The 27,858-nt window shown below is 45.0% G+C and overlaps 1 protein-coding gene across 4 annotated transcripts in view; it reads left to right on the top strand.

Annotated features, from left to right (window-relative positions):
- Positions 1-27,858, top strand: part of LOC141117015 (SLAM family member 5-like) — a 143,582-nt gene that overhangs the window by 103,645 nt on the left and 12,079 nt on the right. Inside the window, exons 4-6 of one of the 4 annotated variants that reach the window (XM_073609583.1) lie at positions 982-1,089; positions 9,120-9,182; positions 9,767-9,852. In XM_073609583.1, the coding sequence (XP_073465684.1) occupies positions 982-1,089; positions 9,120-9,182; positions 9,767-9,852 (257 nt within the window). The remainder of the gene's footprint in view (positions 1-981; positions 1,090-9,119; positions 9,183-9,766; positions 9,853-27,858) is intronic. The other 3 variants (XM_073609584.1, XM_073609585.1, XM_073609586.1) reach the window with 3 other exon arrangements.

Genomic DNA, 27,858 nt, shown 5'->3' on the forward strand with positions numbered 1-27,858 from the left:
GTGTTTTTCCCCTTCCCTGCCAGTGACATTTACACAGTAATCAGTGCATTTTTATAGCACCGATCGCTGTATAAGTGCCAATGGTCCCAAAATAGTGTCAAAAGTGTCCGATCTGTCCGCCGCAATGTCGCAGTCATGATAAATATCACAGATTGCCGCCATTACTAATAAAAAACAATGTAATAATAAAAATGCCATAAATCTTTCCCCTATTTTGTAGACGTGATAACCTTTGCGCAAACCAATCAATATACGCTTATTGGGATTTTTTTACCAAAAATATGTACAAGAATACATATTGGCCTAAACTGAGGAAGACATTTTTTTTTATATATTTGTTGGGGATATTTATTATAGCAAATAGTAAAAAATATTGCTTTTTTTTCAAAATGTTTGCTTTTTTTTGTTTATAGAGCAAAAAATAAAAACCGCAGAGGTGATCAAATACCACCAAAAGAAAGCTATTTGTGGTAAAAAAAGGACGTCAATTTTGTTTGAGTACAACGTCGCACGACCGCGCAATTGTCAGTTAAAGCAATGCAGTGCCGAAACGCAAAAAAAGGCCTTGGTCAGGAAGGGGGTAAATCCTTCCGGAGCTGAAGTGGTTAAAGAATAATCACATCACAAACAAGAAAGTGCAACGTTTCAGAGCCACGCTACCCTTACTGCAGAAGTGTAGGAAGAGAAAAATTACCTCCATTTAATCCAGTTTATGTATGTATTCATTAAATTTAGCTTGAAACAATATTGCAATCTGTTTTTGTACTAGACTGCTGTAACCTCCTGCACAGCAGCCCTCAGACCAGGAGAAAAAGGGGCATAATGTTAGCCTGGCTAACCTTCTATATTGTACGGTGCTGTAAGTCTAACAAATGGGGCAGCAGGAGGGGGGAACACATATACAACCTCATCGTTTTTCTTTTTTTTAAATGTACCGTACCCTTAGTATTGTAAAAACTGGTTATTCTTTTTATATTGCAGATAAACCAAACCGCCGCTATTATCCATTATTAGTACTTTTAGTACTAATTGTGCTATTGGTTTTCTTAGGATGGTTTCTGATTAAAATGAAGAGAAAGCGAAGAAAAGGTAATTTAATTTTCTTTTACAAGAATTTAATTGGTTCAGTAAATATTTATTGGTTCAAGGGGAAATAGAGTGCATGTGCAGAAAGATTTGATCCCTTCTTGGATGAGTAGTGCATGGTCCAGCAGTGATGTTTTTTTCTGTTTGAAGTCTATATAACTCATAATACTCATAGGAGCTGGTACAAGTATGTGTGCATTTAAAGTACAGGTAATGTAATAAAGCAGTAGTCAATATAGATGATATGTCATCTTAATAATCAGAACCAAGATCAGAAAATTGGCATCACACCTCCTGCCACCACAATAGCAGAGGACAGCTAGCCCTATTGTAGGTTGGAGTTAGGTGTATTCTTAAGCAGGGAACATGGTTACCCAGCCAAAACGAATTTTACTTTGCCTCCCAGAAAGGGCATCTAAAGCATAGAGATGTTTATGGTCTTGGATTTAGGTTGATTGTTTGTGTTTATTATAAAATTAATGCATGTCTTAGAACTCACAAAGTAATGCCCTGTACACACGGTGGGACATTGATCGGACATTCCAAAAACAAAATCCATGGATTTTTTCCGACGGATGTTGGCTCAAACTTGTCTTGCATACACACGATCACACAAAGTTGTCGGAAAATCCGATCATTCTGAACGCGGTGACGTAAAACACGTACGTCGGGACTATAAACTGGGCAGTAGCCAATAGCTTTCGTCTCTTAATTTATTCTGAGCATGCGTGGCACTTTGTGCGTCGGATTTGTGTACACACGATCGGAATTTCCGACAACGGATTTTGTTGTTGGAAAATTTTATAGCAAGCTCTCAAACTTTGTGTGTGTCGGAAATTCCGATGAAAAATGTGTGATGGAGCCCACACAAGGTCGGAATTTCCGACAACAAGGTCCTATCACACATCTTCCATCGGAAAATCCGACCGTGTGTATGGGGCATTAGAGATGCGAGAAGCTCATCATCCATAGTGTAGCATGTAAATAAGAATATTAATTAACCACTTCACATCCTGGCTATTGTCACATGACGTCCACAGGCGGGATCTCCCATCCTTGACAGGCGTCAAATGATGTCCTGGGCTTCCCGGCCGTCTAGGAGGTGCGCGTGTCACGTCACTCGGGAGCCGGTGCACGTGCTCAGCGGCCGCAATGTCCACCGGGCACCTGCGATTGCCAGTAACAGAGCCGGAACGTGGATCTGTGTGTGTAAACACACAGATCCACATCCTGTCAGGTGAGAGAAGACCGATCATGTGTTCCGTGTACAGAGGAACACCGATCGGTCTCCTCTCCTTGTGAGTCCCCTCCCCCTACAGTTTGAATCACTCCCTAGGTAACACATTTAACCCCTTGATCGACCCCTAGTGTTAACCCCTTCCCTGCCAGTGACATTTATACAGTAATCAATGCATTTTTATAGCACTGATCGCTGTATAAATGTGAATGGTCCCAAAATAGTGTCAAAAGTGTCCGATGTGTCCGTTGCAATGTCACAGTCGTGATAAAAATCGCTTATCGCCGCCATTACTAGTAAAAAAAAAAATAAAAAATAACAAACATGCCATAAATCTATCCCCTATTTTGTAGACGCTATAACTTTTGCGCAAACCAATCAATATACGATTATTGCGATTTTTTTTTTTTTTTTTTTTTACAAAAAATATGTAGAAGAACATATATCGGCCTAAACTGAGGAAAAAACGTGTTTTGTTTTTTTAAAAATTGGGATATTTATTATAGCAAAAAGTAAAAAATATTGTGTTTATTTTCAAACTTGTCACTCTTCTTTTGTTTATAGTGCAAGCAATAAAAACCACAGAGGTGATCAAATACCACCAAAAGAAAGTTATTTGTGGGGGAAAAAAATCTAAAAATTTCATTTGGGTACAGTGTTGCATGACCGCGCAATTGTCATTCAAAATGCGACAGCGCTGAAATTTGGCCTGAGCAAGAAGGGTATTGAAGTGTTTAAATAGTAATGATAATTGCACTCACAATCATAAAAAGTAGCTCAGCATAACCAAAGAGCAGCATCTAGAGTAAAAGTGCACAGAAAGGCAACCAGGAAGCGTTGCCTTGGAAGGAATAGACCCGTGGAAGCTGTGAGCCGCTGTCTCTGTGGAGTTAATACCAAAGATGGTGCCAAGGCCTGGGTGTGGAAGTTGCTCAACATCCTTGGTGAGCTCAAACAGGAATGCGATTTAAAGCAAACTTACATCTTCGTGAGGCTGACGAAGAAGCAAGTTGGCTTTGAAACGAGTTCCTGTTCCAGCTCACCAGCAACACCAAGCAGCTTTGACGCCCGGGCTATTTCATAAATGTTGTTTTTACATGCTACACTATGGATGTAGTGCTTCTCTCTCCCTCCCCTTTGTGTTGTCACAGTTATACAGCACACCCATGCTAGAATGAAGCTGCACTTCCACAGTAATAGCAGTGAACTGTATAGCATTCTGGGCTACCTGCTATATTTAGCATGCACTGATGTTTTACATTGTTTTATGTTGACTCATATTGTTTTATACAATCCGCATTGGGCATCAGCTCATTTTAGTATTAATACCTTTTTTTTGGGTTTATTTACCAGATCACTAGAGATGGTTTTATCCCCAGGGGTAGGTGTGCTGTGATTGAATAGGGTGTGTAACAGACAGCCCCTGTCAGTGATAGATGGGGTGTATCTGCAACGCAGGATCTTGAGGTTCTTAAAGGGGTTGTAAAGGTAAAATTTTTTTCACCTTAATGCATTCTATGCATTAAGGTGAAAAAACTTCCGACAATACCGCCGCCCCCAGCCCCCCCGTTTTACTTACCTGAGCCCTCGAAAATCCAGCGCTCGCCCCCGACATCCTCTTCGTTGATCAGCCTGACCGCTGATTGGCTAGAGTGGATGGATTGAAAGCAGCACAGCCATTGGCTCGCGCTGGTGTCAATCACATCCAATGACGCAGCGCGCCAGGGAGGCGGGGCCGAGTGATACAGTCAGCGGCTATGGCCGCCGGCTGTATCACAGGAGCGCGCCCGCAAGAACTCACCACCATGCGAGGGAGCTCGCATGGTGGTGATTAGTTCTTGCGGGGAGGAACTGAAACAGCCGCCAAGGGACCCCAGAAGGCCAGGTTTGGGGCCTCTCTGTGCAAAACGAGCTGCACAGTGGAGGTAAGTATAATATGTTTGTTACTGCGTCGGCAGTGTGAAAAAACCCCTGCGTGGGAATCCTTGTCTGTTGCTGTTTTGCTGACCAAATAAACATGGGCAGGAAGCCCTTAACCTTGCACATGGCTGGATTACCTCTATGAGAACTCTCTACTTGAAGCTAATCGTCCATAGGTGTTAGCACCCGTCTTTAACTTTTTGCCTTTTTATTAATTTTGTATAGCACAAGAGAAAAAAAATACACAGGTGAACTTACTGTATGTTACTGAATGTTAATCAGTATACTGTCAGTGTATGATTTTAGACTGTGGTCTAAACTTGTGGATCCTTTGCATTTTTCGTCCAGCTTTTGACAGACTTATTGCATGGTTACAAAGTTAGACCAGAGAAGCTGGACGTTCCTGTTTGCGTCACAGCTTTTATGAAAGGTTAGCTGTTCAAAACTGTAACTATGGAGCTGTATGGTAGACATATTGAGCAAAGACCCCAGCCAGTAAGTTATATCGGGACCCACAGCAAAAATGTGGGAATATTACCAGGTGGGAATTAATTCTTCACTCTTGGCCTAGAGCTTTATATCAATGTTAAGAAGAAATATGGGAAGGTCAGTCCATTTTATTCCCTTTTTGGTTTTTAAGTCATAACATGATAACTGTTAACCAGACTACCAGATGTGACATACAAAAAAATATTGGCTAGTGCAGAGTTCTTAAACCAGACTTTTTTTTAAAAACCATCTGGCCCTGGCCTTTTGCTTATCTCAACTTCCTTAGTAGCATGTTTTACCTTAAAGTGGATGTAAACATCAGACATGAAATATGAACAAAGCATATCCCTCTATAGCAGGGATCTCCAAACTTTCTAAACAAAGTGCCTGTTTACTTTTCTTCAGACCTTAAGGGTTGGGGGGGGCGGACTGTGGTCAGTGAGAGTAGAAAGTGCCCTGGCTCAAGTGGGAGCAAACAATGCCTCATTATTGATGTCAGTGGGAGCAATAATGCTCCATTGTTGGTATCAGTGGGAGGAATAGTGCTCCATTGTTGGTATCAGTGGGTGGAATAGGGCCCCATAATTGATGTCACCAGGAGGAATAGTGTCCCATCATTGGTGTCATCAGGAGGAAAAGTGCCCTATCATTGGTGTTAGTGGAAGTAATTGTGCCCCATTGTTGGTGTCAGAGGGAGGAATTGTGCCCCACCGTTAGTGTCATTGGGCACAATTTGGTCCCTTTGTGGAGTCAGTGGGAGGAATTATGCCCCTTCACTGGTGTCAGTGGATAAAATAGAGCCCCAAGGGCCGAATAAGAGAAAGCAAAGGGACGCATCAGTTTGGAGACTACTGCTCTATAGTGTGTACTTGTCTCAATTAAGACCACTAAGTGTCATTTCTGTTTGCTGGTTTGTTCCTCTGCTATCTGCATGAGACACAATGTATAGGGATAGTGACAATTGTAGACACTCACCCACACTCACTCAGGTTGAGCTGGATGGACTGGTGTCTTTATTCAACCTTACTAACTATGTAACTATGTCACTTCTGACAAGTTTTCCTGACACCAAGAGAAAAATGGTGACCGGGGAGGGAGCTCAAGCTTATTGACAGCTTCTGCTCTGTTCCTAATTCCCGTGTGAAGGGGGTGTGTCCCTTCCCTCCAATCAGCTCTCAGAACTCTCCTCACTGAGCTCTGCAGAGTGTGACTTCAGCTCTCCACTCTCATTTCAAGAGGTCAGTAAATAATGCAAAAGGTGAAGGTTAGATGGTTGGTGGTAAAAGTGATGGGATTTACCTGTGGTGGAAGATAAGAGGAGCCTACGCTGTTGCTGTTAGCATAGTATTTTGTTCAGTTACCTCTCAACTAAACCGGCGAGTTTTTAAGTTCACATCCATGATAATTTTGTTGTAATTTATGCTGATTCAAACTTTAGCATCTCTGCTATTGACCCATCGAAAATGAGAGATCCAGTTAGGACCCACGAGATGGGCGATTTAGTAAGGCTGAAATCACACTGAAAAAGAACTGGAAAGGGATCAGACTACGTTGATGGAGACTCTGTCCAACTAATGACAGCCTAATAATCACAGACAGGAAATGTCTCATCATAGGGCTAAAAGATGCAAAAACATTTTTGAAACAAGACATTTTAGGATGGTCCTGGTCCCTCACTGAAAGCCGTGGTGTGACGTTACCAACACTGATTGTCAGGTTGCCATACAAGCTTGCCAAAGCTTGCCATCTGGTAAGCGTTTAGTACATACGGTGGTGGATCTCCTCACATGCTGGTGTCTTTGTGACTGAACATTATAATTATTATTTTATCTGTACATCTTTAGTTGGATTTTTCTCTTTTCCCACGGATTTGTTGTTCACTCATTAATTATTTGGACTCATTTTTACCACCCTTTTATGTGTTTTTTTGGCACTCATATTTGTCAATTGTGGTATATATACATATATTCTTTGGTTATTGTTTATCAATGGATCCGCGCTTCAGGCTGTTAAAAAAACTGCTGCCCCCCTATGTAAACAAGGAACACCTAAGTGGACCCAAAAAAGCAGATAAAAACTAGAAAACTAGGGAGTGGCGCTGTTATAGGAAGAAAGGAGTATGATAATTCTCCTTAGAAATATAAAGTGACGGGTGTATCAATGTAATGATTAATCTCCTTTAAGTAATAAAGTGACAGGTGCTGGAGTTAGGGTTAATCAAGTGTATCAATGCGACAATTATTAGTTGTGAGTATAAAGTGATAAGTGCCAAATAGTGCAATAAAAACCTGTAAACAGTATGCAAATAATGATAACACAATCACTATACTATATAAGTGAAAAAAAAAACAGAAAAAAACATACAAGACTAAAGTGACATGTGCTTGTGCGTCTCATATAAATTGGTCCTTTGGTTTGGAGAATATACTGAATATCTATCTTAATATATGAAACACTGTGCAATAAAAATCAATATGCAATAAAAAATAAAAAGCAAAATCCAATTCATCAACTCGATGTGCATCAGCTAAAAATGTACGTAATATGAAAAGACAAAAACAAAATGTTCATAAAGGTGACATGACGTTTCTTCCAATATATCAAAATATCTCCTTTGCAGTGGTATATAGATGGGGAAGTGCAGTGGTTGATAGCGATATCCCCCTATGTGGTTACACTCACCAGAGCGCCCTACACCTGCAGGGGTGCGAGCGTAAGATGTTATTCCCCAGGTGCCGATATCCTTCCGATTCACAGTAGCCCGATCTAGGGTCATCCACCCGCAGGAAGGAGGGAAGAGAGGAACTTCACTGGCTCCCAAAAAAGAGTTCCTCTCTTCCCTCCTTCCTGCGGGTGGATGACCCTAGATCGGGCTACTGTGAATCAGAGGAGGTGCTGCTCATTTTCCGGGAGCCAGTGAAGTTCCTCTCTTCCCTCCTTCCTGCGGGTGGATGACCCTAGATCGGGCTACTGTGAATCGGAAGGATATCGGCACCTGGGGAATAACATCTTACGCTTGCACCCCTGCAGGGGTAGGGCGCTCCGGTGAGTGTAACCACATAGGGGGATATCGCTATCAACCACTGCACTTCCCCATCTATATACCACTGCAAAGGAGATATTCTGATATATTGGAAGAAACGTCATGTCACCTTTATGAACATTTTGTTTCTGTCTTTTCATATTACATACGTTTTTAGCTGATGCACAGCGAGTTGATGAATTGGATTTTGCTTTTTATTTTTTATTGCATATTGATTTTTATTGCACAGTGTTTCAAATATTAAGATAGATATTCAGTATATTTTTGCACCTGTCACTTTGGATCTTCAAACCAAAGGACCAATTTATATGAGACGCACAAGCACATGTCACTTTAGTCTTGTATGTTTTTTTCTGTTTTTTTCATTTGTATAGTATAGTGATTGTGTTATCATTATTTGCATACTGTTTACAGATTCTTATTGTACTATTTGGCACTTATCACTTTATACTCACAACTAATAATTATCACATTGATACACTTGATTAACCCTAACTCCAGCACCTGTCACTTTATTACTTAAAGGAGATTAATCATTACATTGATACACCCGTCACTTTATATTTCTAAGGAGAATTATCATACTCCTTTCTTCCTATAACAGCGCCACTCCCTAGTTTTCTAGTTTTTATCTACATATATCCTTGATTGTTTGCATATACATTATTTCTTATATATTTTTTCACTGTTTTTTTAGCGCTGCTCACGTTTTGATAATACTATTTGATTTGTGCATATCCCACATATTTTGAGCTGCAACTTCACACTTATTGCTATCAGGTAGCGCGGTATATTTATATATATATTTACATTTTAGGATGTGTTCCCATTGGTATGATGGCCATACACATTATAATCTGATTACTCAATCTATGTGAAATTTTCTTTAGATTTAGTAAAAACTTTTCCGTCCAGCTAAAAAGTCCCATTTAATTTATATCATATCAGGTAGACCCTCATACTACCTAGTTGTATAAATGTACAATCAGATTGAGACTGTGGCTGGAATTAAAATCAAAACATTTTCCGACCAATCCAATCAGTGTACCATAGAACTTTTGTCAAAATCGTATGCATTAGATCTTACTTTGATCCACACATGCCTATTCCTGTACAATGCCATTTAAAATCAGTAGATTTTACAAGCACATTGTCATATGTGTCTGGTTCTTTTAGCCTTGACCACAAATGATAAGGTCAGACTTTCAAGATCCGTATCTGAATCCAAATGTAAAGTAACTTAACACCATCATTCCAAACTACTTTGCCCAAGTAAACAAGTATGTCATTACTAGATGCAAGCTTTTAAAATTTGTTACAGTTCTTTGTTTGGCTTTATTCCAGATGAAGAGAGCCAACATGCTTTGAAAGCTGGTTTCTTTAAGATCTTAAGGAAGTTAATAAAAGGTATCACTTAAATTTTAAACTTTCTGCATTGATCAGTGCCTAACGCAGTACATTATTTTGCTACTTCTAGTTGAAAAGAAAATTTCTCAAGATGGTATAAAAGTATACCTGTCATCATGAAGTACATACAGATGTTCGTGTTTTGCATATAAAGGTCACTTTATAGCTAGCGTATGCTCCAACCTAATGGATGGCTCCACATCAATTGCCCATGCGGGCAGAGTTAAAAGTGTGTGTTAAATAATTACACATCTCTCGAGAGCTAAAAAAAAGAATAGTTACCCCCCAAAAAAAATCTAAGCATATGTCCTCTATAAAAACTGTTCTATTGACATGGAAAGGGTTATAGAATTTCAAACATTATATTCAAGTTCTGTTTTCAAGGTACTGTTAAACTAATTGTATTAAATGGAGTTCTTTCTTTATTCATATCATATGATCAGAAATTCCAGATGAATCAGTGGTGCTAAAAGAAGGAAGTTGTGTCTCTGCTTCCTTTTCTTCAGTTCAGATAGCATGCATTGCTGGATTTTATGATATGTGCAGAGTATTCTAGTGAATTAGTAATGTGTCCTTTATTTTAGCAGGAACCCCAACTGTAACTGAAAACGTAAATGGGGAACCCCAGTATATTCAAGTCACAACAGTCCTTCCCAATGATGACACTCAGGTAAGGATGTGCTGTGTACTGCTTTGTATTGTACTCTTTAATGCTAAATTACAGTGGGACTTGGGGACCATGGGGCCACCATAAACAGAAGATTTCTGCTTTTTACAACAAGGTCTGTCCATCCTTGAAGCAACAATATGCAAAGTAAAACAATCTTCAATAAAACCAGTTTAACAGTGACTGTAAAATACTTCCAGCATGCTCGTGAAGCAGGTCTCCAATGTAATAAAGAAAATCCTACTTTCAAAAATGATGGGCACTCTCCAACCCTCCTTACTGCCACCACCAACCCATAAAACCTTTTATTTTGTACAGCTGGTACTTGTTTCTGTCAACATCATTTATTATAAATATCTGTTTTACCCTGACCACTGGCTAGCCCAGCCTTTTTCAACCAGGGTGCCCAGGCACCTTAGGGTGTCTTCAGGTTTCTTCAGGGGTGCCCTGGCAAAATGCCTAAATTTGCCCAAAAATTGTATACAAGCCAGCAAGGGTATCAATCCTGCATTGTACACCATTACAACATTCTAGCCCCTGGCGTCATAACCAATTATGTCAGAGGTTAATAAGGAGGACAGACCCCTCATACATCCTTGTTTGCCCCTCCCCTTCTCCTTTCCCTCAGCACTGGGGTCATATTAGTGAGGGAGAAAAACTGAGGGAGAGGAGAAACGTTGGAGTACTAGTCAGTACCAGTATGCAAAAGTGTATTTGCTTTGGAAGAATAAATCACCTCTAACGTTGGTGTCCTACGTGTGTGGATGTTGCTGCATTATGTAAAACTGTTTGTTTCGTTGGTTACATTTTAGAATAGGGTGCCTTGAGATGCGCATAATTTTAAAGGGTGCCTTTACTGATAAAAGGTTGAAAATCCCTGGGCTAGCCCATTTTCTACGATTCTCAAGTGATACATTGTGAGAGTGAAGCATGTAAAGCTGGTGAGATTAACTCTTGTGTTTTTACAGGTGAATTTATTGAATTACTTTCTCTAATAATGTTAACAATTTGCACAATCTTGAGCTCTTTTTTCCTTCTATGGTGGGAGTGGTAAGGAAAAAGTTTTGAGTATCGAAGCTCTGTACCGAAGAGATAAAAAGCGGTGGGAGAGCTGCACAGTGTGCCAGGGTATTTCTACTCCATTACATTGGCACAGTGAGAACTCATTAGTCTGAGAGGTCAATCAGTTTGAAAAGCAGTTTTAGGTGCGTTCCACCCTTGTGCTGATGGCAGCCCATACATTAGTAATTTTTTTCGTTCAATCGTAGGTTGAATGGGGAAAAAAAATTGGTTCCCCATCCTTAAAGCGGAGTTCCACCCGTTTTTTAGTTTATTAAACATCAGCAGCTATAAAAAGTGTAGCTGCTGACTTTTAATAAACAGACACTTACCTGTCCCACGAGCCAGCGATGCGGCACCCGAAGCCTCGCTCCTCTCCCCCTCCTCTCCACCACGCCATCATAGCAACTGTGGTCAGCCGGCCGTGACAGCTTTTCTGCGCATTTGCGAGTTGCACTGCGCTCTGCTATTGGTCAGGCAGTCTTCTGGGACCGGTGACGTGTCTCAGAAGATTGCTGGCAGGGAGGGGCTGCCTAGGGGGAGAGGAAGAGTCGCCTAGGTGGCTGAGAAGAGGAAGGATGACGTGGGACAGGAAGTCCCACTAAATGAAGGTACCCACTCCCCCCCAAAAAAATTACATTCCAAATGTGGCATGTAAGGGGGCGAGGAGTGCTTAAAGTGGATGTAAACCCGAATTTTTTTTTTTTTTTTTTATATATATATATCATACTGTAGCGTATAAGATTTCCTATCATTTGAGCCCAGTCTTGCCACACAGAGTTAATCCATCTCTGAGCAATCCTCTTTTATTGTTCAGTGAGATAAATCTTGACAAACTGAGAAAAACTTTGTCAAATCCTCCCCCTTGCTGTGAGTGACAGCCTAAGACACAGGCATTATTTTTTAATTCCCTCCCCCACTCCTTTCTTCAGCAGCTCTGCAAGGATTGGCTGTTCCACACCTCAGCATGATTTGGCATGCTGAAGTCATGTGGTTACTTTCCTGTCTTTTCACTGGATGTTAGACATCATAGCAGAAGTTCAGTGTTAGAAATACACAGGAGAAAATGCATATTGACAAGGGGAGTGTAGAGGTGGGCGGGGAGTCTACTGACATCACGACTCCACCCACCGAGCTCCAGACAACAGACCCGCCCACAGAATATGCAGTTTTTCAGGTCTCAGAACAGACAGAGGGGAGACATTTGACAGGTAAAGATACATGCAGGAGGCATGTATATCCTTATAGAGAACCATTATGGCAGTAGTTTAGAAAGCATGACATTGGGTTTACATCCACTTTAAAGCAGAAGTTACACTTTTGGGTGGATCTTCGCTTTAAGCCAGCCATACATGGATCGAAATTCGGCTGGTTCAGCAGGGATTGGCTGAAGTTGACCGATGTACAAACAGCCTGTCGGGTTTTTTCCTGAATGATTAGAGCTGTAAGCCAGCCACACTAATCATTGTGTTCTGATGCAGGAAAGGCTCTCCACGCTCCCCACTGGCAGAACACTGAGAGGGATTCTCCCATAATAACTGACTGTGTTGATAATGGAATCAAGCAATTTTCTTTCTTTCCATCCGTGGTAGATGGAAAGAAATTGCATAATGTATGGCTTACTTTACATTCAATGTGGATGGGGGATTCCTCCCTCTGAGCATTTGTATTGTGACAGTGGGGAGACTCCCTACCATCAGAATACACTGATCAGCGTTGCAGGCTATAGCCTGCAGCCTGATCGAGCAAGGAAAATCTTACAAGGTGGTTGTACAGAAGTTGATCGGTAGATCGACTTTTGAACAGCCACAGTGGCCAAACATGAATCAAAATTCAGATGGTCCCTGCCAAATCTGGCAAATTTATATCCATGTATGGCCAGCTTTAATTAAAAATGTCCCACCCGTTCTGCCCCTCCTTCATTCATAGAAGTTGTACAATTGCTTCCTACAATGAAAAGCTTTCTATGAATGGAGAATGGGCAGATGAATGAAAGGTCCACATCCTCCTAGAGCATTAAAAACTCAAAGCTCTTTTAAACTCCAGGCTCCATCTTTCTTACTGTGACCTTGATATGCCTTTCTCTTTTTTACGTGATGGTACACACTCCTTGTAGAATGATAATTGGTAATATTTGGACCCATAAGATCTTCCTCTGCCATGGCCGGAATATGGAGGCTCTGGAGGATATCTCTGAATGGTAAATCAGTGTCCAGCCTGAATAGCGGGCTTGAAATTGATGTTAGATCCCTCTTTGAGAGAACAGTAAAAGCTTTGTCTGCATAGAAGATGAGCTTCCACTAAATCAATTGCACATGATGTCACCCTAATTACCCGTGTCGGTAATACAATATTTTCCACAGAGCTTCCATTTCCGCTAATGCACTTAGCAAAGACTCAAGCGTATTCTTCCCAGAAACCAGCTATTTATCAGAACACAGCCTTAACAATTTGTCTTAAAGGCCCAACAAAATCTGTTCTATTACTGAAATGCACTCAGGCTGCATATACAATAAAAATGTGCTCTTCTTTCTGTATATTTTTACATACAGTGCCTTGAAAAAGTATTCATACCCCTTGAAATTTTCCACATTTTGTCATGTTACAACCAAAAACTTAAATGTATTTTATTGGGATTTTATGTGATAGACCAACACAAAGTGGCACATAATCGTAAAGTGGAATGAAAATGATAAATGTTTTTCAAATTTTTTACAAATAAATATGTGAAAAGTGTGGCGTGCATTTGTATTCAGTCCCCCCTGAGTCAAAACTTTGTACAACCACTTTTCGCTGCAATTACAGCTACAAGTCTTTTTTGGGGGATGTCTCTACCAGCTTTGCACATCTAGAGAGGGACATTTTTGCCCATTCTTCTTTGCAAAATAGCTCAAGCTCTGTCAGATTGGATGGAGAGCGTCTGTGAACAGCAATTTTCAAGCCTTGCCACAGATTCTCAATTGGATTTATGTCTGGACTTTGCGCCATTCTATCACATGAATATGCTTTGATCTAAACCATTCCATTGTAGCTCTGGCTGTATGTTTGGGGTCGTTGTCCTGCTGGAAGGTGAACCTCTGCCCCAGTCTCAAGTCTTTTTCAGACTCTTATGCCGCGTACACATGAGCGGACTTTATGGCAGACTTTGTCCTGCAGACTTTTCAACGGACTTTACGACGGACTTTCCAAATGAACGGACTTGCCTACACACGATCAACCAAAGTCCGATGGATTCGTACGTGATGACGTACGACCGGACTAAAACAAGGAAGTTCATAGCCAGTAGCCAATAGCTGCACTAGCGTCAGTTTTTGTCCGTCGGACTAGCATACAGACGAGCGGACTTTTCGACCGGACTCGAGTCCGCCAAAAAGATTTGAAACATGTTTCATTTTTAGGTCCATCAAACTTTTGGGGAAAAAAAGTCCGCTGGAGCCCACACACGATCGAATTGTCCAACGGACTCCGGTCCGCCGAACCAAGTATGCCGTAAAGTCCGGTCGTGTGTATGCGGCATAACAAGTTTTCTTCTTTTGCCCTGTATTTAGCTCCATCCATCTTCCCATCAACTCTGACCAGCTTCCCTGTCCCTGCTGAAGAAAAGCATCCCCACAACATGCTGCTGCCACCACCATGTTTCACGGTGGGGATGGTGTGTTCACTGTGATGTGCGGTGTTCGTTTTTACGCCACACATAGCAATTTGCTTTAAGGCCAAAAAGTTCAATTTTGGTCTTATCTGACCAGAGCACCTTCTTCCACATGCTTGCATGTTTGCATGTGGCTTCTTGCAAACTGCAAACGGGACTTCTTTTGGCTTTCTTTCAACAGTGGCTTTCTTCTTGCCACTCTTCCATAAAGGCCAGATTTGTGGAGTGCACAACTAATAGTTGTCCTGTGAATTGGTTTTCTGATATAAAAGATTTACAGAGTGTGCCACATCCCAACAAAATTGGAATAGAGAAAAATCCCTGGGGGTGGGATTTTTAAGGCACTACCAACACACACTATAGAAAAAATATACATTTTATTAAGTAGCTATCTAGAAAAATACATATTAGTAATAAACACAATGTTGGACATAAAGACATCAAAGTTGTGCAAATTGATGATACAGCGATCCTATACAAATAATCAACAATCATTTCAACATATTTAACCCAAGTTGCATTATCCATAATGAAAGATACAACTGACTTACATTTTGTTGACTTGCACATACATAAAATCATCCAAATCCATTTTTTAAAAGAGAGACCCTGTCACATGGAGTCCATCTGCCATCCTATCCACATGGTCCCTGTTTAGAAAAGAACTCTAGAAGGAATATTTCAAACCCAGGTTTGATGTCAGAAAAGATATATATATATATATATATATATATATATATATATATATATATATATATATATATATATATGTATATATGTGAACAATGCCCCAATCAAGAAGGGGCTTGTGTCCTAGGCTGGTGCGAATTGCTTGTGCTGGGGCCCATAGAGCAGGAGTCCTGAAAAAGATCTAATAAAACGTGTATGCAGATAGAGAAAAAAATGTGTGTGTGTGTATGTAGGTATATGTATATATTGTGGCAGTGGGACCCTGTGCTACCTTAAAGATTGCTGGTTTACACCAGATTTTGGAGAGAAAGGCATGCTGATTGCACAGCTGTGTGTTGGGCTATTTAGTTGTGACCTGACTATGGCTAATGCCGCGTACACACGAGCAGACTTTACGGCAGACTTTGCCCGGCGGACTTTTCGACGTACTTTACGACGGACTTTCTGAATGAACGGACTTGCCTACACACAATCCACCAAAGTCCGTCGAATTCGTACGTGATGACGTACGACCGGACTAAAACAAGGAAGTTCATAGCCAGTAGCCAATAGCTGCCTTAGCGTGGCTATATGTCCGTCGAACTAGCATACAGACGGTGGACTTTTCGACCGGACTCGATTTTGACGGATTAATTTAAAACATGTTTCAAATCTAAGTCCGTCCAACTTTTGAGAAAACAAAGTCCGCTGGAGCCCACACACGATCGAATTATCCGACCAAATCCCGTCCGCAAAGTCTGCCGTAAAGTCCGCTCGTGTGTACGCGGCATTAGGGTTCCACCCAACAGACATGAAATTTGTGCATGGGAGTCAGGTGGACTCCCATTCCTCTGAGAGGAGTCAGAGGCTGCAGGGGGCAGCCAGAGCATGCATGTCTGCAGGAGGCTGATGTACTTGGCGACAGAGCAGCAAGGCGCTGATCAGGAGTAAACTAGGAGAGAGCTTAAGTCCAAAGAGGTAATACTTTATGGACAACCATACCTGCAATAAAACGCTTCAAAAATTGCTGGTAAATGGGCTGAGAGGGACACACATAACACAATTACCTCAAAATGCTAGTCAGAAAATCCCATATGGGAAAACAAAGTAAAACATGTAAAAAAATAGGCTTAAAGAAGCCATCCTAGTAATTAAGTTTTTGCTAACAAAGCTCAGAGAGAAGATGTAAATAAGAGGGATATATATAGATATAGCAAAGATCTATAAAAAAACTCGCTATCAGGGTGTTGGATTTCCCTTCAGCAACTCCGGATGTGTCCACCTAACAGCCATGCTTGAATGCTTGTGGTGTCTAATGCCCCGTACATACGGTCGGACATTGATCGGACATTCCGACAACAAAATCCATGGATTTTTTCCGATGGATGTTGGCTCAAACTTGTCTTGCATACACACGGTCACACAAAGTTGTCGGAAAACCTGATCATTCTGAACGCGGTGACGTAAAACACGTACGTCGGGACTATAAACGGGGCAGTAGCCAATAGCTTTCGTCTCTTTATTTATTCTGAGCATGCATGGCACTTTGTGCATTGGATTTGTGTACACACGATCGGAAATTCCGACAACGGATTTTGTTGTCGGAAAATTTTATAGCAAGCTCTCAAACTTTGTGTGTCAGAAAATCTGATGGAAAATGTGTAATGGAGCCCACACAATGTCGGAATTTCCGACAACAAGGTCCTATCACACATTTTCCGTCGGACCGACCGTGTGTACGGGGCATAAGTATTTATATGTGTGCAAGACTAGGGTGTAACAAACATAATGCCAAACAGCCGAACAGCCACAAATCAGGTTCCATCAAGGGCCCCCTGAGCCGCACTCGCGCCAGGCCTTCCCGTCACACATGCACAACAGAACGTCATGCACATGCGCTGCGGAAAGACGCAACGCGCGCAGCCCACCGGCACGGAAGTGTCTCCAGGTGAACGCATTGGTCAACCTGGAAACACAATGGGAGTGACAATGTAGGTGGATTAACATATCACTTCTGTAGAAGATGCTTGAAAGGGCCCTTTACATAGAGGCAACAATAAACAAACTTACAGACAACAATTGAGCAACCCTGAGAATACTTTAAAGATGAAAATATCGATCAGGTTACAAATGTGATCAAATAGATAAACAATCCCTTCTATGGCAAACAGCACAACAGAGAAGACAAACAACAAACCGCATAGAGAACAGAGAGAATTGAGTTAAATGTAAAGGTGAATAGTATATATACAAAATTTCATTAATAGGATGGGACCCATAATGTGGCTATTTCTCCATCCCTCCCGAGGTAAATCCGTCGAGGAAGGGCTTGAAACAAACAGCCTCATTCAATCCTGGTGGATGGGTCGCCTCCAACATATATATCCAGCGCAATTCAGGTTGGATTTTTGTTCCAGTCACATCCTCTGGGGTTGGGATGGATACGGTCTAAGATTAAAAATTTGATCTTGGGGAATTTACCCTGGTGGACAATGGTGGTATGTCTACCCAGGGCTAGATCGGAGTTGCATGTCTGCATGCTCCTTATGTCTTACCGACATAAAAAACAGGCACAGTCGCATCTCAGCAAATAGGCTACACCAAATGTTTTGCAGTTCGCAAAGTGTTTGGGTGTGAAGGCCTTGCAATCTGGCAGGATGTTTTTTTTACTGGTATCCATGTATCCACAGGAACATGTGGGTACCTCTGCATTTGCAATGTTAAACATCCCGGTCCCCTTTAAACTCACTCCTCACTAATTTGGAAGCAATAGAGGTTGCACTCCTGAATGTAAAGAGGGGAGCCTCAGGAAATAAATGGCCCAAAGAGGCGCCCATGGTAAGTACATGCCAAAATCTAGATACAATTCTTCTGATCTTGGCATGCTGGTTTCAATATTTGGTGATAATTCTCAAGGGGTTGTCTACACACGGGATTTTGTGAGAATACAAGAGCTCCTGTCTGGTATGTGAGGTGGCTTGTCTGAAGGCCTTCTTAAGCGAGGTGTGGGAGTAACCCCTCTGCAGAAGCTTGTCACGCAATTGACCAGCCTCCACAGCAAATACATTGTCATCAGTACAGTTACTCTGAGGTACTGGCTGTAAGGTATAGATCTAACTAGAGGCTGTGGATGAAAACTTGAAGCGTGTAATATAGTGTTGCCTTACGGTACAGACTGCTGCAGAGGGCACCCTCCACACCTCTCGAGATCTCGACGTCCAGGAAAGAAATCCTGCTGGCACTGGAAGACATGGTGAATGTCAATTTAAAATATTTTTTATTCATCCTCTCCAGACACAGAGACAATAGATCCGGGAGGCCATCCCACACAGCGAAAACGTCGTTGATATATCTAAACAAAAAAAAAAAATAGTGGTCAGTATACATCGACAAGGTCTCGTTGGTGAGAAAACTGGTTCACCCACTTCCCACAGGTTGGCGTAGGACAGGGCACAGCATGTCCTCATCGCCACACCCTGTACCTGGAGGTAGTGGGAGCCGTTAAAGGTGAAAACGTTGTGATGTAAAATATAGTCCAAAAGAGATAGGATAAACTCATGACTGCTGAGGTGCAATGAGCCCAGGTCCCATACTATAACATTTCTGTAGCCAACTTTTATTCCTTACCCCTTCTTCCCATCAAATAAAAACACTTACACCATTAATGTTGGAAAGGGCAAGGCCACAGCTTTTATTAACTCAAACACATAACATCAGAAATTTTAACAGTGCCGGTCACAGTTGCACTGTGAGCACACAATTCCAAAAGGGGAAAAGGGAGATGAAGGAGGGGCCTGTCCTTACCATAAGTGCTGGACAGGCCGTCTATCTCCCAATTACCATCAAGGGCATACCTATTGCAGCCATTTTTGCTGGCAAGGTCACAAAAAACCGCCACCCGCCTGTCAGTAAGCTACTGACGGGCGCCCCACCGCAGCCAGCGCTTGTTCCACGCCCCGCTGAAGGCCCAGATTAAAAATGTCCAAACCAATATCATTGAGATGGACTCCATCCCTTCTCAGCAAATCAGCATTGTCACCTTCTAGATCTTTGTGGCGGACCACAACCCCCCCGATCTGATGAACAAACTTTGCAACTTGAGCATTGACTTTCCAACGAAAGTGTTCCAGACGGGGGCCAGGGATGTCTCGCGCAAATATTGAGCGAGGTACAATTTCAGACCAAATGAAGATCAAGTTGGTGAAGACAGCATAACACTGGGCAATGTCACTTTTGATAGCGGAAATGAGGTCCACAGAGCGCGTGTAACCAACATCATTTCCACCAGCATGGATAACCAAGATGATGGGACCAGAAACGTGACCGCGAAGTTGCTGACATTCCGGAAGGACCTGAGGCCAACGCAACCCGCGTATCCCGAGCCAGAGGACTCTGGCAAAATTGTAGGAGAAGCCCAGGTTTCTACCGTAGGTTCGGACTTCCACGCGGCGAGCGGCCCAGTAGATGAAGGAATCACCAAGTATCCATATCTGAGCCGGGAGCCAACCTGTAAATTTAACACAGAAGATGTGGGCGGACATACAATGAAAAACGAGATGATTCCCATCTACCTAGTTGCTGAAGTTCCGTATCGGAAAAACCCATACCAGAAGCGGCGGTTGCAGCGCCGATGCGAAATGAGTGGGTCGAGAAATCGGGCGCAGGAAGGCCTAAAGCCTTAAGACAACGGCGGAAAACCCGTAAGAATTGAAATCGATTCAGGGAGGAGGAATCGGCATGAACGAAAAATGTGGGGGACGGAGGGCGCGAGAGCCAGCGACACCGGACAAAATGGGCCACCGCAATTATGCAGGACTACTCGGCGGCCCCTGCCGAAACTATCAGTCTTGGATGTCCACAACAAAACAGTCACGCTATGTTCCGAGAAAGAAACGTCCTCCAACCGGATACCCCCCGGGGACGGCTTGGATTTGGAAACCAATTCGCCAATGTGAAAGGCACCAAAGAACGCCCACGAAAAGGCCACCCGGAAAAGGAGGGTCTCGAACCCCGAGGAGCACACAGACGGCAACAGAGACAGGATGCCAGAGAGGATCTGGATAGAAATAGGGCACCTAGAATCAGGAGAATGGGTAGCCCGTTTCCAACCCTGCAGCACCCGCCAGACTGGAAAAGCTTTGGTGATATCCTCCCACCCAAGGAGTTGGAACCAAAAGGACAATGCCGACAAGGCGGAGGAAACAGTAGAGCCCGAAACACCTTTTTCCAGCAACTGAACTAGATAAGCCAATAAAGCCAAACGTCTGTCATTTGGAGAAAAAATAGTAAACTCACCCGACGCTTGGATCCACTCATGCCACACGCAGCAGTACGACGCCCACGTCCGCGGGGAAAGCGACGACCGAAGGAGCTCTAGCAAGCACCGGAAACAAGGTTCCATAAGTGGGCCGGACAGGGGAGGCCCTCCAGTGAAGCTGATGGAGCCAAGGAGCGAAAACGAATGAACTGTTGACGGGAGAGAGCATCAGCAATATCATTAGAGGCTCCAGGAACATGTCTGGCCCTAACACAAATGTTAAAATGTAAACATTTTAAGACTAAAAATCGCAGCAGCGAAACGACTGGAGGGGAACTGGCCAACTGCTTGTTCACTATCTGCACCACACTCATATTGTCCGACCAGAAGACAACCTGATGATTGCGCAACCGTTCGCCCCAAAGCTCGACGGCAACGATGATCGGAAAAAGCTCCAGGAGGGTGAGGTTGCTCAACAAGTCCATGTGGGCCCATGAGGCCGGCCAACACTCAGCAGACCACTCCCCTTGAAAGAAAGCGCCGAAACCACAGGATCCTGCTGCATGGGTATATAACTCCAGCTGTGGGTTCGGCACTTCCTCCCGCAACCAACAAAACTATCCATTGTAAGACTGCAGGAAGGATAACCAAATCCCCAAGTCGTCACGCATGGGCTTGGTGATCCGGACATAGTGGTGAGGGGCTGTTACGCCTTTCGTAGCCCACGACAGGCGCCTGCAGAAGGCTCTCCCCATGCGTATGACCCTACAGGCGAAGACCAAATGACCCAGCAACGATTGTAGTTGTTTTAACTGCGGTTTCTTTGCCCCCTTTGCTAAGCGAACCAAGGAGAGCAGCCTGGTTAGCTTGTCACTAGGCAGCCGAAAAACCATCGCCACCGTGTCTATTTCTATTCCTAGAAATGCCAAAACCGTCACGGGACCTTCGGTCTTGTCAGCGGACAGTGGAACAGCGAAACGCCGGCAAGTATCCTGAAAAACAGAGAGGAGGCGTTGACACTGACCACTGCCCGCTGGGCCTACGAAGAGGAAGTCAACTAGATAGTGTAAAAGGGACTGCAGACCAACCTCCTGGGCGACCACCCATTCAAGGAAGCTGCTAAATAGCTCAAAGAAATGACACGAAATGGCGCAACCCATAGGAAGGCACATGTCGAAAAAATAGCTTCCTTGGAAGTAGCAGCCCAGGAGATGGAAACAGTCCGGGTGAACCGGGAGGAGGCGGAAAGCGGACTCGATGTCCGCCTTTGCCAGCAGAGCGGACTGCCCAGCTGACCTAACGAGCTGGAGCGCCCTATCGAAAGATGCGTAATGGACCCTGGATTCCTCCCTGTCGATGCCGTCATTTACCGAGGAGCCAGAAGGGTAGGATAAGTGGTGAATAAGGCGGAATTTACCCCCACCTTTTTAGGGATCACACCAAGGGGGGACACCCTCAGGTTGTGGAAAGGGGGAAAATCGAAGGGGCCTGCCATGCGCCCCAGTTCCAGTTCCTTCTGAAGCTTCTCGGCCACGACGGACTCGAATTCCACTGCTGATTTTAAATTTGGAGACATGGTCGGGGAGAAAGGGATCCAGAAACCACGGTCCCTCAGGATCAGGGCCTCCCTATGAGGGGGGTACCGGTCTAGCCAGGGAAGCATCTCTAAGACGTTCACCGGCGTCCTCCGGTTTAGGAAGGTCAATCTTGGCTCCTGCTCTGGGAAGCGGTTGCTTACCTCTCCGGAAGCACCGGCTGGCGGGGTGTTCGCACCCGCAACTGGAGCACTCATGCTTGAAGCGGGCAGGCGGAGTACCATTTACAGTGGCTTTCGTTGAAAAGCCAGCAGATACCCTCTTTTGAAGTGGCTGATGCTCTGTGAATCCGACTGTGGACTGAAAGGACGAAGGCCTGTGGGGGCACATAAGCAGCAACCACAGGCTACCATCCTGACAATCAAAGCGAAGTTCCTTACGTGTCGCCATTTTTTGGCGAAACTGGGTGTCATAATGGAACCAACACTGGCCCCCGTAAACCTTGTATGCACCCCAAATAAGATCTAAATAACAAAACAGCGAAGTTGCCAACTCCGGGAACCGCTCGCACAGCACTCCCGCGTAGGCGCAGAACCCTTGCAGCCAGTTCCCAAAAGTCCTAGGAAGCTGTTTTGGTTTGTCACCCTGAGCCGATACATCAACCCGCCGAGATTTGTCGATGGTCTCCCTGTCCGGCGGCACGAGGGCGAGGAAGTCGACGAATTTGCGTCGCCATATTGTCTCTTTCACTTCCTCCGTTAGGTGCGTACCAGTAGGCGCAACCGCCCACAAAGCACCACCCGAGGCGGAGGTGGGGTTGGGCGCCGAGCCCGAAACTCCCATACTGAAAAGAACTGATTTGACGACCGACGCTATGCGGTCCTCTGGGCCCGATACAGAAGCGTCAGCTGACCTACCCCAAATTAACTCGCAGTCATACTCACTTACGCGCGGAGGCATAGCCGATGATGGACGACCAGCCGCCAGACCCGGCGGAGAATCCGATTCAGGAGCGGCTCTGGAAGGCTGGAGACTGAGGCGGCCATCACCTTGAAGACCGGCGGGGCCGTGTTCCGCAGGACTGTTACGACCGACGGAGAGATCCAGGGGCAGAGGTCCAACGACCCTGAAGAGTCTAACTGGCCAAGGACAGCGGCTGAGCAGCGACATGAGCACCTGCCGGCTCCGGATGGCTGACCCGGGGCGGGTGCAGCTGCCAGCCCGGGCCTGGAGCCGAAATCTCCCACCCTGCCGGGCGCAGGGAGACGAGGCTGGGTAACGGTGGCAGGCATTACGCTTGGGCCTCCGGCCTGGCCAGGCGCGTAGAGGAGCGTGTGCCCCAGCGATGAGATGAAGGTGAGCGAAGCACTACCATCATCCGCCCTGCTGGGCGCTGGAAGATGTCGGTGGGCACGGCGCGGAGGAGGAGGAGGGGTTGCGGGACGAAACTCCATACCAAATGTTTGGGGAGGAAACCGGTTCCCAACCCGTTCAGGCACAGGGGGAGTCCCTATCGGTAAACCTTGCTGATGGGATGGCATTGGGGTAGGCTGAGCTCCCGCCCGGATGGGCGCAGGGAGAGTCTGTGAAGGCATGGTGGCAATGGCTGCGCTGCCAGGCGCACTAAGACCCCCCGCCCTGCAGGGCGCTGGGAGATGCTGCACACAAGCGCAAGGTTGGTCCAGGTATGAGGCAGTGTTTGAATCTCCCGCCCAGCCTGGCGCAGGGAGAGAAAGGTCCACCAGGGACCCCAGCGGAACCACCAACGAGGAGGCCAGGACTGGCGGCCGTGGAGGATGCTAAAGGCGTAGGCGAGCGGAGCCGTCCCCTACGCCCCGACCTCCCGGAGGACTTCCGAGCGGTGGAGCGAAGAGACCGTCCGGTCGATAGCCCCCCGCCGGCCGCGGGGGCGGGCTCAGGTACGGCCATTGGACTAGCGGGCAGAACAGAGCCGGGGAGCGCCGCTACAGGCAGGGGAAGGGGCCGCACGAGTGACGGGCTACGCGAGCGGGGGCAGCGAGCAGAGGCCCGAGACGCAGCCTTGGTGATCGGGGAGGGGGACCGCCGAGGGGAGGCCCTCCAAGGAAGCGCTGACACCTGCAGCCGCAGAGCGTGCGGAAGAGAAGGGAGGGGAGGGGATGCTGTAGAAGGCCCTGGAGGGACTGGGGCTCAGGCGGGAAGGCGGGCGGGCACGTCTTCGGGCCCTGTGCCGAGGGACCTCCTGGGGGACATCAGAAGGAGGGACAGGGTAAGGTGCCTCAGGGGACAGGAGGGCAAAGAACCAGTCAGCCTGACCCTGGAGAGCCAGTTCGCGGACCTTGGCCAGAAGGAGATCTGTGTCCATGGCTGGAGGGACAGGGTCAGGTCCAGCTCTTCCATGTCTGCTTCCCGAAAATACCCAGAATCCCCTGGGGCGCCACTCTACTGAGCTCAGGCCCAACCCCGTCCCACCCTAGCACCAATCCCCAGTGACCCCTTAGTCACCTTAATCCGCCCTGGCCATGCCCCCATCAGTCAGGGCTCTCTTTCCCTAAAGGGCTCAAGAGGCCTTCATTGTATCCCCAATCTTCATCTCCACTTTGATAAATAATTTTTAACAGCTGCCATTCCCTTGTCATGAGGAATAGAGCTGTATAACGCTTCCACATCTATTGTCACCAGATAGGCATGCTCTGGAATATGCAAATTGTCAATGATCTGGAGAAAATGAATTGTGTCTTTCACATGCGACTGTAGGCATGCAACATACGGTATAAGATGTTCATCAACTAGGCGACTGGCATTTTCACTAATTGATCCTCTCCCAGATATAATAGGTCTGCCCGTAGGGTTCAAGACATCCTTGTGAATTTTTGGGGGAGAATAAAATGTGGGTACAATAGTAAAGTTAGTTCTAATTTAGTCCCAAGTGGTTTTGTTAATAACATTGTTGAACTATGCCATGTCGACAATGATTCCTGATTAAACTTTTCCACTATGCTTCTTTGCATCTGTGTTTACCTGAGCATATGCATCCAATGAATTTCCTCAACCCTCCATACCTACTTTAATCGTTTCTAGTTGTAGTTGTTGTAGTGGATTTGTTCTGGAATGTGATTCTTCTGGGGGATCAAGAAAGATTTTCCCCCCCTGCTGGATAAAATTGGATCATGCTTTATATAGGTTTTTTTTTCTTCCTCTGATTCAACTGTGGGTATAGAATTAGAATATATCACATGTGTCAAACACAAGACCCGTGGACAGAATTTGTCCCTCCAGGCCATTTCATGTGGCCCTCGCACCTAACCTGCAGCTGCGACAACCCCCTCATTGTTGCTCCCACCTTGTTTCAGCAGTCGGCAGCAGAGAGGACAGAACTCCTCTGTCAGATTCTACGCTTCTTCTTGCAGCCGTAGAGAGGCTTGTCTCTGCCCCACCTCCCTCTTCCCTGTCTCTGCAGTCAGCAGAAGAGAGGAGGACAGAACTCCTCCTACAGATTCTGTGCCTATTTGTGCAGCTGAAGCACCCCCTTGTCTCTGCCTCCCCTGGTCTCAGCATTCAGCAGACTCCAGCAGCTGACTCTAGTCCTCTTCTGGTCCTCCTCCAGACCCTGCACTTTCTGATTCCCAGCTCTGCCACCAGCTCTTCCTGGCAGCAGCACAAAGTAAGGGGGTGCACTGTGATATAAGTGGGGGACTCTTGACTTCTGATGGTGGGGGGGCTCTTGACATCTGATGTAAACGGGAGTGGGGTGCTCTGGACATCTAGTCTTTCAGACAGAACTGGCTCTTTGGGGACGACCGTAATGCTGATACGGCCCGTGGTGAAATTGAGTTTGATACCCCTGCAGTATATGGAGGTTTACTATTGTTTATACCATGTATTTATTTAATTGTTGGTTGAACTAGATGGGCGTGTGTCTTTTTTCAACGTATGCAACTATGTAGTGTTAAGCCTTACACCAAACTTTTCTCAATTCAGATTTGGAACATACCCCAGTATTTATATCAACACCACTTAGTTATTTTCATGAAATCACTTTGGCAGTTTGAGGTGTGTCACGCTTAATATATTATCTGAGAATATGACAGCAGTTGTGATCATTTGTGTAAACACCCTGTGCTATCTCCAAAATCCAATAACCATGGTGCCATGACGTCTATGGTGAAGGTTGCATTCACACTTGGAAAGTGCCAAGGAGGTGCATTTGTAAGTGTGAAATCTCCCCAAAGGTTGTCAAATCACCAGGATTAAAATGTAAAAAAAAAAAAACATGCCCTAGTTTTTGTAGCAACATCTGGTCTGTACCAGCCACTCGTTAACTCATTAGAACCTACAAAGTGGCTTTGAAAAGAGGTGAAATGTCTGCACTATTATAGAAAATTTCCAGTTGAATTTGACCAACTACTTCTAGATATACCACGACCTGGATAAACAAGAACCTTCATAGACCTTGATATTCTTACATGTACAGTTGGCATTAGTTTCAACTAACTGTCTCCTGCATTCTGAATTCATTGAATTCATTGGTACACCACCCCCCCCCCCCCCCCCCCCCACCCTAGGCAAAAAAGACAGGTGTTCCCTTACACCTTTGTGTAGGAAGCCCATAATATCCCTATAACAATAGATACTGGTCTATTTGCTGCGATTGAGAAGTGCAGAATCTATTACAGCTCGCCATATGGTGCTTTTTTTTTAAGAGCTCCTGTTACACCTAAGCAGTCAACTTCAAATGAAATGCATTCTAGATAAGATGACGTAAGGTAGTAAAACATATTAAACACTATGAAATAAATAATGGCATCACTTGCATTGAATACTACATTATAAAATGTATGTAGAAACTAGAACCATGTAATGTAATGACTCTCTACATGTTTAAAGCCAGCTCCAACTTTTCCCAACACCCCCTCTTCCTTCCCTACCATACCTGGCTTAAAAAAACAACAACACAGTATTCCTATCTCAGCAGTATTTGGATTGATTCTTCCTCTGCTCCTCCAACCTCAGCGGCAGGTAGTACTTAGTATTGCACAAAAAGGCCCAAAAGATAAAGAGGTTTGAACATTGTTCTGTGCAGCAATATTGTGTGCTCTGGACAGTATAATGACACACCCCAGGGGGTATGTCCTTGATAGCCTGGGCTCAAAGAAAATGGCCAGCGTTGTTTATCCCAGAGGGGACCACCATTGTAATTTTGGAGTATTAAGTCACAGGACAGCCATCAGAAATTTTTGGGCCCCTTACACAGCTTTAGGCCTGCCCCCTCCCCCGAGCCTGGCCACCAACATTCCACAGGGCTTGCCCACGGGCCATCCTACCAAATCCACACACAGGCCACCTCACCTGTAATCACTCAGCCCCCCCAAAATCCTGTATATATGTCAGCCCCCCTCACACCTGTATATATGTCAGCGCCCCCACACACACCTGTATATATGTCAGCACCCCACACACCTGTGTTTATTTGTCAGTGCCCCCCCCACACCAGTATATATGTCAGCCCCCCACACACCTGTGTATATATGTCAACGCCCCCCCACCTGTATATATGTCAGCGCCCCCCCACACACACACCTGTATATATGTCAGCACCCCCCCCACACACACCTGTATATATGTCAGCACCCCCCCCACACACACCTGTATATATGTCAGCACCCCCCCCACACACACCTGTATATATGTCAGCACCCCCCCCACACACACCTGTATATATGTCAGCACCCCCCCCACACACACCTGTATATATGTCAGCACCCCACACACCTGTATATATGTCAGCCCCCCGCACACACCAGTATATATGTCCACCCCTCCACACACAGCTGTATATATGTCAGCCCCCCCGCACACAC

Source organism: Aquarana catesbeiana, linkage group LG13 (assembly GCF_042186555.1).
Source record: "Aquarana catesbeiana isolate 2022-GZ linkage group LG13, ASM4218655v1, whole genome shotgun sequence".
In the NCBI taxonomy this organism is placed as follows: domain Eukaryota; kingdom Metazoa; phylum Chordata; class Amphibia; order Anura; family Ranidae; genus Aquarana; species Aquarana catesbeiana.